The 12,106-nt window shown below is 39.5% G+C and overlaps 1 protein-coding gene across 1 annotated transcript; it reads left to right on the top strand.

The window, feature by feature from the left end:
* Nucleotides 1-4,995: 4,995 nt before the first annotated feature.
* On the top strand, nucleotides 4,996-8,354 carry LOC138701170 (adventurous-gliding motility protein Z-like). Its single transcript, XM_069827794.1, has 2 exons — nucleotides 4,996-5,961; nucleotides 6,004-8,354. The coding sequence occupies exons 1-2, from the start codon at nucleotides 5,805-5,807 to the stop codon at nucleotides 7,518-7,520; spliced, it is 1,674 nt and encodes a 557-aa protein (XP_069683895.1). The 5' UTR covers nucleotides 4,996-5,804; the 3' UTR covers nucleotides 7,521-8,354.
* The last annotated feature ends 3,752 nt before the right edge of the window (nucleotides 8,355-12,106 follow it).

Below are 12,106 nucleotides of genomic sequence, written 5' to 3'. Positions count from 1 at the left end.
TGCAACCTGTGTATATTTTTGTGTGGCTTTACTTTGTTTATAGTGTTTTCTCTCTCTCTCTGTCTCTCTCTTTCTTGTGTAGCTTTATTTTGTATATAATGTATTTTCTCTGTTTATTTCTATTATTGTATTTGTATTCCTGGTGTTGTGGAAGAGAAGGCCTGATGGCCTTAACTACATCAGAATAAATAAATAAATAAATAAATAAATAAATAAATAAATAAATAAATAAATAAATAAATAAATAAATAAATAAATAAATAAATCAGTATATAGAGTAAACCGTAAGTAATGTCATTAATTTCAGGGGTTATTTTTTTAGATATTTCAAACAAAAGGTTTGATATAATTTTGCTCATTTTTACTTCTTTTTCGAGATAAAAAATGTTTTACATTAAACATTTCATACCAATTTTTTTACAATTCATTCTGAAGGTATTTGAGACAAGTTTCTGGATAATATCAATGAATATTTATGGTTTCAGTGAATGACTTACTATACAGTATTCAAGGAATAAACCCTTTTAAATTACATATTTTATGATTTGTATAAACGTTTTCGTTGCTTTTACAACATCATCAGATACATGCAATTTCTAATATATTAACCTTAGTTGTAAGGAGAGCAGATATAATAGTACATTATGCAACGAGCCTATAATGATAGTAATTAAGAAGGGAGTATGGATGTTTATGAAACGAGCGCAAGCGAGTTTCATAATTTTTATACGAGCTTCTTAATTACCATTATAGGCGAGTTTCATACGACTTTTTATGCTCGACCATATTTCTAACTTGAAATTACCGGTATTCAGATGCATACATTTTATTTGTAACTGACAAGATGGGGAAGTGACCTTGTTCTAGGTCGTGCATTGTGAGATGTGCGCAGACGCGAAAGTATTGATTTTTTCCGAGGAACAATAATGTCATTGACCTTGATATAATCCCGTTAAACTTGATAATATTATAATATTATAACCTTTATTATTGAATTCGACACTGAAAAACGAGATGACAAATTTAATTTATTTGAATATTATTTACAATTAACGCTAATTATTACAGTAACAGAACATAAGCTTCTGCGACAGTATTGGATTTCCAGCCTCCATGACTTTTCGCTAATTCTCTTTCGATTGCATATCCGAGAATAATCGATACTTGTGGTTTTATAACGGTACAAAGCTGACTTGTCATTGGCTGAACACATGTAAGCTGAGTTATCATTGGCTGAAGACCTGTACTTTAATGAGTAGGTGTACTTTAATGACATGCATTAAAGGACTGCTACCAGGTGTATAATTAGTACATTTCGGCATGGTCGAGCATAAATAAATATTAAGGTGAATGCTAAAATTGAGTTAAATGTAAAAGATTAAAACCTTACAAACACTTTGAAATATTACGAGCTTTCACTTACTTATTCAATAAGCATTTCTTCGTTGTGTACTTATGATTAATCATGCAAAGTTGTTATGTAAATTGTTAATTTGTGTGCGATTGAAAAGTCCTTTACACTTTAATTACATGATAAAAAAAATGTTTGTGTTCTATATAGGCTATATTATATTATGTCGTGACTAATAATGTTGAGTGAAATTTATATTACTTTATAAGTTTGTATAATATAAAAATTTGGTAACGAAATATAAAGTTGCTCTCATGTATTAATCTTGTGTGGTTTGATCTTACGAACTGTAAACCAATGTCGAAGTATTTTCTGAAAAAGAAAGGCTATTGTGGGTTTATTTTTCTTTTTTTAGAAAACATTTTCTACAGTCCATAACATTTAACCGCACAGGATTAATACATGAGAGCAACTATATACATTGTTACTAAATTTTTATATTATACAAACATATAAAGCAGTATAAAAACCAATCGACAATATTAGTCACGATATAGAACACAAACATTTTTTATTATGTGTCAGCTGTGCCTCATTTCGACCGTTACTTCGTACTACAGGAAAGCATTTTCCATAGATCGACAAACTCATTCTCGCTGTAGTGTGTAACGGAACTGAAGCTACATGTACACAGTTCAATATTCCATGCGCGTATGCATGCAGTCTGGGAAGAATATTGAAATGATAAAGTTTAAAACGTACATTCAATTAAGGTGCATGAAGATTTTGTATGTACACGGTGCACCGTTTTGAACATCGTCTTCACTGCGTAAATATATTAATTAATATTAGCAATCAATCAGTGGCGTCTCTTGCATATTTCTTAAGAGGAGGAAAGAAGTTAACAGCATGAAATGACACCTTCTTGAATGAAACAAGCTACAAATTAGCCTACATGCATACATGTAAGACCAGGTAGTGTTGGGGTTGGCCTTCCCTTCTGTATAGCAATAATCTGTTCTTGTAAACTGAGTTTCCTAAATTGTCCAAAATATATTATGTTTTCGCTTTCATTCACTGTTGACTAATTGTGCAAATTAACAATTACAAGGAAATTCACAACCTCGTAGCATTTTTCGAGCACACTACAGCATCACACGTGTTGGAAGAAACTAGCTACTAACTCGTAACCGGAACCGTTTTACGGAAATGGGAATGGGAAATAATCTGAGGAAAGCGAGAACACTGTGTTGCCACATGTACATTTTACAAGTTCAGTATCACATGCTTTTGAAGAATGTCAGTTCTTGTAAAGTCATACTATCATTATTGGTCAAAGCTGCCGGTGGCCGATTAATTTTTTATGTTAAAAATGATGTAGTTTGGAGTACCTACTTTCAGTTTCAAATATATTTGTACAAAACTGACAGCTTGGCTGTTGCCCTGTCTAGTAAACAATGAATAGAAGTGAATTTCAGGGGCCAACTACGTAGAACTACTTCCTCTTTGTTTTACATAAACCCGACTTTAACTATCAAATATCCACGAAAGTTTCAAACCATGAATAGTAGCCTATATAAAGTGCAATGAATAATATTTTTTATTTATGATTTTAAAAAAAGTTTATATGGTGTCTTTCATAGCGTTGCGTTAAAACTGTTTTTGTTGTCTCCTCCTAGATATGTTACAGTCTGGTTGAATGCAGCATCGCTAGATGGCAGCGGTAGCAAGCTTACTGCACGACGAGTCGGTTTCTATTTCCCGCCCATGACTGATTCAGAGGAGGATCTCCTCCCTCTCCGTTCATTTACTTGCTTTAAAACTCTGCTTCTTTCTCTGGCCGCTAGTGCGCTGTTGTTTATGTGTGTTAACTGCAGTAGAGGAGGAATGGAGTGCCTTTCCTCCACACAGACAATCTCGCATCTTTCTCACAGTTTTCTACAGCACATGAGCGCGCGTCGTTTAAAACTCGATCAACCGAGTTTTTCTTATAGCTGTGAACTTAAAAATTATCGAATCTTCCTCGAGTTTCAAGGCACATATTTTATTTGGTATTTACTTTCAAAAGAAGAAAATGCGAGGAGGACGTTCCTCCCTTCCTCCCCCGAGGAACCGCCTATGCAATCAATCTTACATTCATTGCTTGAATGCATAAACTTGAAAGAACAATTTAACCTTGTATATGCATCTTAATGGATTCATGCTCACCAATTTAAGGGGAAACAGTTGGCGACACCGACTAAACAAAAGAACGACCATGCGATAAATTGATAGCGATAAATCTAGCTACAAAAATTATCGCGAAGTTTGATTGTGATTGGTTGAAGTTCAAAATTTCATTATACTTCATTGGTCGAAAATGAATGACGTTATATAAACGAAAGTCATTAATAAAATTGGTGCACAATATACCACATTATAGCATCAGTGTAGTAAAGTATTACCATGCCAACTAAAACGTCATGGCTCCTGAAAATTAGCGGCCTAAATTCACTCTTGCCATAATTATCAAGATTGTACACTATTTACATAAATTACTATTAAAGAATATCGTTATTTGGAAATGGAATGAAATTAGTTTCTAGAAACAGACTATTTAATGTAAATGCTTCATTCAACCAGTGGTAGTAGAAAGCGAACACCATACCTCACTTAGACAGCAATCAGTTCTTGGAAATGTTTGCCTATCTAGCTCACCCGCTCAGTCTCATTTCAACCCCCCAATTAACATCTCCTGCCTTTGAACCGTTATCTCCATGAGAGTTTGTTTCTCCTGTCAGTGTAAGTAACAGAAGAAATCATTATATGAAGTTCCCCTTCCTCGTCTTAGACATTTTTAACTAAGAATCCATAACTCAAAGGCTCGTTAAAACGAACCGCGGTGAAAATACTGTATTACTTTATTTGTCCGCTTTCTACTTGTGTACCAGTCCTCGTAATTTGTTTATGAATAGTCTATACCTTTTCCACCAATTAAAAGTTTTGCACGTCACTAAGTTCCTAACACGAGTTATTAATGTATTTTCTTTCACTTAACGCAATTACTATTTACGATGTATTCCACGTGTATATTGAAAAATTGTAAACATTGCAATGTAAACTGAATAACACTTCAAAATCATCTTAATTTTGGTGCAAAATAATGAAAATTAGAGCTCGGATGTTTGGCAAAATACCTTTTTACTTGGTGGAAGTAAATAATTATTTGCATAGATATAAATGTGATTTGGAGTAAATCAAAGTGATAGGGCCAATTTTTATTTTGCCTATTTTGCCTTCATAAGGCGTTTCTTACTAATGAATGCCTTTTTTTGTCATTTTAAAGCAATATTTCTTCTTTAGTTGCAATTTTCTAATTAATTGTAATGCAATGTGTATGAAATTTAAATATTTGCAACAATTACTCACTTTAGTAACAATAGTTTAATAAAAGTAATTTATTTCGGTGCTTAATCTGCTAATAATCGTGCTTTAATACTATTGGTGTAATATGAATAGTGATCGACAATCCACAGTTATAAATATAATACTGTCATGTCTTCACGATGCTAACAATCAGCTTTATAATTTTAAATATTAAGTCCGTTCTTATAGAAGTTGTCACGTAGCATTTCCAAATGTTTGCTTTCATATTGTGACAGCGACGTGAGATTCGAACTCACGACCAGCGTCCCGCAAGAAAGCAGATCGCACAGGCTCCACGGAACATTGAGTGACGTCGCGCGGTGGAGAGAAGAGAGAGGGTGTATTACGTCAACGCAACGAGTCTGCGCGCAGCTGCTACTTAACGCAGTGAATGTGGAACGACCTTCTCGACTATTCCAGGAGTCTGTCGATGTAGAGATATCGAGATAATTCTCTACACACCTGTAGAAGGTTCTCGCAACTATGATTTTGCTATAAAAGAGCAGGCGCCAGCGAACTAGAGTTTCAGAGTTTTCAGTTATTCAGTCAGTGAGAAAGCCAGAGCAAGCAAGCCAGCCGGAGTTCGACTCGAGTGTGCGTCCGCATCTGCGTCAGCATCCGAAGGCCTGAGTTCGAGTGCAGTGGACCGCAGTTGGAGGGACCTGAGTTCGAGTGCAGTGGACCGCAGTTGGAGGGACCCGAGTTCGAGTACAGTGAACTGTCTCTGAAGGTCTGTGGTTCGAGATACCGTGAACTCGAGTGACTGAGATAGAAGAACTGTGAACTGAGAACTGGTAGTTCTGATTTGTAAATAGTGCTTTGTAAATATTAGTTAAGATTAACAGTTCATTGTTGTGCGTAATAGTCCAAGTCAATTGTCATTGTCGTCGGTGGAGTGCTATAACGAATACTGTGTGAGTGAAGATCCAATTGTTGACGAGAGCGTTTAAGGTGAATTGTAGAAAGGAATTATTGTTGTGACGAATAAATTACATTGTTGTTACTAAATAAAATTTACACTGGTGTCAGAATCGGGATATTATCGACAATGGAGAACCTACAGCAGATCCTGCAAGCCATCGCGGAAATGAAAGCTGAAATGAAAAAGGACATAAGTGACGTAAAAGCAGAAATGAAAGACGACATGAACAGGCACATCAGTGAGGTTAAGAACGACATAAGTGATGTGAAAACGGAGATGAAAAGTGACATAAGTGATGTGAAAGGCGACATAAGCGGAGTGAAAGGCGACATAAGCGGAGTGAAAAATGACGTCACTACGCAAATTGAAAGCGTTTCGGCCCACGTAGATGGAATTGTCGCCATCGTAAAAGACGAACTTAAGGCCGATTTGGATAAACTAAACCAGAATTTTACAACTATAAACGAGACAGTAGCCGAGTTGAGACAGGATGTAGACCATTTCGACGGCAAAATCCGCGATCTCGAGCGTCGTCAAGAGCAGACGAGTGAGGTGATGGACAAACACGCTGAGGAAAACAAGCACATACTCGCGTTAATGGACCAACACGCTGTAGAAAACAAACACATCCTCGCGTTGGTGGATCGCCAGGCTAGAGAACAGAAACAGATAATTGCCGAGGAAGTTCAACGGGCCGTGGAAAGATCGACGTCAGCATTGAGGACCTCACATAGTGCCCCTGCGGAACCATCGGCTTCAGCCAGACATCACAACGTCAAGACGCCGAAGTTCGACGGTACGACGTCTTGGACGATATTCCGTCGCCAGTTCGAGGCCATCGCAGAGCACAATGGGTGGACGCCGGCAGAGAAAACTACTCAGCTGCTGGCCGCGCTTCAGGGACAGGCGTCGGAGATTCTTCACAGCGTTCCAGAAGATGGGACAGCCGCTGAGATAATGGCGGCCCTGGAGGGACGTTGTGGTGACCATCAACTTGCTGCAGCATTTAGGACCCAACTAAAAACGAGGGTCCAACAGTCAGGCGAGTCCCTGCAAGAATTCGCGATGGCGGTGGAACAACTGGCCCATAAGGCGCTCAGGGGCCTACCTAATGACTTCATCGCTGGAGAGGCGGCCTACACCTTCGGCAGCGGAGTTCGAGACCCCGAAATCAGACAACAGCTACTCCTGGCAGAGCATCGTACCATCAACGCAGCTCTGGCGGCGGCCCTCAGGATGGAGGCGGCCAAGTCGGCGGCGGGAGTCTCAACACCGCACTGGATCAGGAGCGTCACGGCGACGGATGCTGGGGGGCGCCAACCGAAGCCACCCGAGCGGCAGTCAACGCAGCGGCGGAGACGACGGGCGCCCACCTGCTGGTCCTGTGGCAAACCGGGACACTTGAGAAGGGACTGTTACCAATCCGGCCACAGGCAGGAGAGAGAGGTGGCCGACGTCGAGGAGCGCCAGCAGTCAACGGAGCGACGGAAACGACGGGCGCCCACCTGCTGGTCCTGCGGCAGACCGGGACACCTGAGAAGGGACTGTGACCGATCCGGTCACAGGCAGGAGAGAGAGGTGGCCGACGTCGAGGAGCGCCAACAGTCAACGGAGCGGCGGAGACGACGGGCGCCCATCTGCTGGTCCTGCGGGAGGCCGGGACACCTAAGGAGGGACTGCGACCGCTCTGGCCACCGGCCGGAGAGAGAGGTGGCTGACACCGAGGGGAGTCAACAGTCGCCTGAGCAACGGGGACGACGGGTGCCCACCTGCTGGTCCTGCGGTGAACCTGGGCACTTGCGGAGGAGTTGCGACCGACCTGGCTACAGTCAGGGGAGATAGAGGGGGCCGATGCTCGGAGGAGCACGTCGGCGCCATCATCACCGTCCCCTCGGCTCGTCCTGAAACCGGTCGACAGAAGATGCGACGATGGGCTGATTGCTGAAGGACGGATAAGAGGCCGTCCATGCAGAGTACTGGTGGACACCGGGGCGATCCTCACTATCGCCAGACCAGACGTCGTGCGTGGCCTACCTGGGAGGACGCCGCTGCGCCAATACGAGCTACGTACTGCTTCAGGCGAGAGCTTGCCCATCCAGAGAGAGGTCTTCCTGGACCTGACCTTGGGGAAGAGGAAACTGGAGATGTGGGTGTTCGTCGCCAACATCACCGAGGACGTCGTCCTGGGACTTGACGCCATGCGGTTACTCGATGCGACGGTGGACGTCCGGCGCCGTATACTCCGTCTTGGTCGGGATGAAGTGTTCCTGATGGACGCCGAGGACCAACCCGTGGCCAGCGAGCTCTCCTTGGAGGGCCAAGTGGAAAAGCAAGATGGCGCCCATGCAGTACGAGTATTGCTGCCCAGCCAAGCCAAGGATGGGGTGGCACCACCATAAGGAGGGAGCAGCCGGAGGACCCCAAACGTTGGCCCGACTAGCAGCCTACCAAGGGACTGCCCGAGACGAGCACTTCTAAGGAGGGAGCAATGTGACAGCGACGTGAGATTCGAACTCACGACCAGCGTCCCGCAAGAAAGCAGATCGCACAGGCTCCACGGAACATTGAGTGACGTCGCGCGGTGGAGAGAAGAGAGAGGGTGTATTACGTCAACGCAACGAGTCTGCGCGCAGCTGCTACTTAACGCAGTGAATGTGGAACGACCTTCTCGACTATTCCAGGAGTCTGTCGATGTAGAGATATCGAGATAATTCTCTACACACCTGTAGAAGGTTCTCGCAACTATGATTTTGCTATAAAAGAGCAGGCGCCAGCGAACTAGAGTTTCAGAGAGTTTCAGAGTTTTCAGTTATTCAGTCAGTGAGAAAGCCAGAGCAAGCAAGCCAGCCGGAGTTCGACTCGAGTGTGCGTCCGCATCTGCGTCAGCATCCGAAGGCCTGAGTTCGAGTGCAGTGGACCGCAGTTGGAGGGACCCGAGTTCGAGTGCAGTGGACCGCAGTTGGAGGGACCCGAGTTCGAGTACAGTGAACTGTCTCTGAAGGTCTGTGGTTCGAGATACCGTGAACTCGAGTGACTGAGATAGAAGAACTGTGAACTGAGAACTGGTAGTTCTGATTTGTAAATAGTGCTTTGTAAATATTAGTTAAGATTAACAGTTCATTGTTGTGCGTAATAGTCCAAGTCAATTGTCATTGTCGTCGGTGGAGTGCTATAACGAATACTGTGTGAGTGAAGATCCAATTGTTGACGAGAGCGTTTAAGGTGAATTGTAGAAAGGAATTATTGTTGTGACGAATAAATTACATTGTTGTAACTAATAAAATTTACAATATTTTCAAATCTTACTGTTACAATTTTGTGCTACACGTGTTTATTATTGTAGGAGAAAGAAATTTGAATGAGGAACAGTCAGTTATTGTCGGGTGACAGAAGGTATAAGATCGGTTAGCTAGAATGCCTAAATTCAGTAAACCATTGAACAGTAAACTTCATGCTTACGTTAGTGAATTTGGTGACCATGTGTTTTCAACCGATGGAAGAGTTTTGTTATGTAAAGTTTGTGAAAAGATAGTTAATCACGAAAAATAAATATATTTTGTAAATCAACATGTGTTACCTACGAAGTAAATATGAGAGTTATGTTGATATAATTTAAATTTATTATGCCTTTCTTAAATTTATTATGTCTTTTTTAAAAATTATTGTGCCTGCTTTTTACATTTTTATTGTCTTTTTTGCCTGCCCATTTTAACTTTTATAAATACCTAAACATACGGACTCTAATGATAATCAATACACTGAAAAAAAAGGAATTATCAACAGTAATCTCACTAGAGGTTTTGATTTATCTAGAGAAAATCAAAACTCGAGTGGGATTTAATTGACTATTACACGATTAGAAGAGAGTATATAAAGATTAGAAGTAACGAAGTACTCCAATACAATAAAATATTAATTGACTTACGAAACTACAACTGTCTTCAAATGTATTATTGTACCATCTCAACATTACAAATATTACGCTAGATGCATGCTAGATGGAGTAGTGTGTTATGATTACTAGCAATGCCTTCTCGTCGAGAAGTTATCGATCTATATCACGATGGCAGTGTTACTGTAGTCAAGAAGGCTTTGTTGATTCAGATTCATTTTTATTAAAACAGTTGCATTCCACTTCAATTATCCGGATCCCAATAATCAACGTCACGTGACAGATGATTTTCAATAAATCTTAATATTAAACAATCTCTGATACGTGACTATCCATAATATCATATAGCAGAAGCTATAACATAACCTAACTAATATACACAAGTGTTAGAAAAGTTTTAATTAACGACGATGACATAAAAAATGAACATGAATAATTTTGAAAGGAATAATTATTGAATGTACAATTTTCAAATTTGAATGTGGTTGGTGGTTCAATTAATGTTATATTGGAAGTGTGCGTAATAGAAGTGGAACTCGTTGATGTAGGCCTACATGGTGTATTCAACTTATTCAGGATTTCCGAATGGTGCTCTTCATTTATTTGTAAATAGGATTTCAGAAGATCCATAGATATGATCAGTGATCTTTATTAATTCTTGTTCTTGAATGCCAGTGCAAGTCATATTTGAAACTGCTGTGCATCGACTGGAGTGGTTTGTAATTTTTTTATTTTTATTTTTTTTTTACGTCCAGACCAGCGCAGTGTGAAATGTTGGCAAACAAAGAAACAAATGCTAGGGACGCGATAAAATTAAACAAATCCTAGGGACGCGATAAAATTAAACAAATGCTAGGGACGCGATAAAATTAAACAAATGCTAGGGACGCGATAAAATTGTGCGATAAGCAGCCATGATTGGTTGAAAGACGTCCTTTCGTACCGTTTTATTGGTCGAAAGTAGTGTGACGTAGTAAAAGTGTAATAGTCATATAAAAACGTTATAACATTATAACGTTATAACCCTGTATATATACATACATGCATCTATACTAATAATAAATCTGTAGCCGAAATTTTTCTGGTAATTTTCGATTTTCCAAAAATAATTGGTCCTAACTTATATAATTAACCACCCTGAAACCGAAAATCGCTTTTTTGAAATTTTTGTTTGTATGTCTGTCTGTCTGTATGTTTGGTACCTTTTCACGCGATAATGACTGTACGGATTTCGATGAAAATTGGAATATAAATTAAGTTCGTTATAACTTAGATTTTAGGCTATATGGCATTCAAAATACATTATTTAAAAGGGGGGTTATAAGGGGGCCTGAATTAAATAAATCGAAATATCTCGCTTATTATTGATTTTTGTGAAAAATGTTACATAACAAACGTTTCTTTAAAAATAATTTGCGATAAGTTTTATTCCTTGAAAAATTTTGATAGGACTGATATTTAATGAGATAAATGAGTTTTAAAATTAAAATAACTGCCATCTAAAGCCGTGTAATGAATTAAAAAACAAATGACTTCGTCTATAAGGGGCCTTGGACAGCAACAATCGAAAGCTATTAAACATAGCGTACAGAGAATGTTTCTGTGTTTGTATGAAATAATATCGGAAGCTAAATTAACCGATTTGTATAATTAATTATTATTTCACCATTGGAAAGTGTAGTTTCTCTAGATGGACATAATGCTATAACGTTATTACAGTAACGTCTGAGTAAATCGAGGACAGGTAAGATTAAAATAGCTTCTTATGCACAGAACATTTGGTAGGCTATTTTGTACATTCGTTTTCTGTATTTCTTAAAATAATATTTATGTACACTCATTTCAATCTCTGAGAATTAACGAACAACGAGAGTGTATTGATTTAGTATGCAGTAATAGTACGTTAGCTTAGCAATCCATTATTTTATAATTCAAATTTTAACTATGCTCAATTGAATCGTGTTAAAATACATAAAATATATATGCAATAAATGCAATGCAAAAAAATTGGGTAATGAGCGGAGCAGATTATCTTGCGCTGTTGTAAAAGTTGTTCCCTGGATCAAAGGTCCTATTTTAATTATGTAATTACTTTATATTTATTTCTAACAGGTGCAGCGGAGCGCACGGGTACGGCTAGTTCTTAATAAAGTGACATCAAAAACTTTTCCTCGCATTTTTAACTATGTCCTGATTTTGGCTATGCAGTGTAAAATATTACCATGGCAACTAAAACTTACGGTTAAGCAAAACCTGCATGATATAGTCAAAAAAACAAGGTGCAAAAAAATGTACGGAAAAAGTTTTTGATGTCACTGTACTTCGTATGATATGTCATTGAGTTGAGATAGATTCCAATTGATTCATGCAACACAAACTCAGGCAGACATAGCTCTCTAAGTAGGAGACCAACAGTCTGAGGATGCTACTATGCGAGTAACAAACAGTCCAGTGAATCCTCAGGGGACAGAGACGAAGAGAACATCTCAAGCAGCCTGCAGCACGAAGAGGGAGGGCCTAGACACAGCAAATAGAT

Source organism: Periplaneta americana, chromosome 6 (genome assembly GCF_040183065.1).
Source record: "Periplaneta americana isolate PAMFEO1 chromosome 6, P.americana_PAMFEO1_priV1, whole genome shotgun sequence".
In the NCBI taxonomy this organism is placed as follows: Eukaryota; Metazoa; Arthropoda; class Insecta; order Blattodea; family Blattidae; genus Periplaneta; species Periplaneta americana.
Note: the sequence above shows the minus strand (reverse complement) of the source record. Positions and strands in the feature narration are given on the sequence as shown.

Bases quoted from the DNA above. Each gene is read 5' to 3' on its own strand.
- LOC138701170 (XM_069827794.1), top strand. From the start codon at position 5,805: ATGGAGAACCTACAGCAGATCCTGCAAGCCATCGCGGAAATGAAAGCT. The intron at 5,962-6,003 runs GTGACATAAGTG...GCGGAGTGAAAG, and splicing joins TGTGAAAACGGAGATGAAAA to GCGACATAAGCGGAGTGAAA.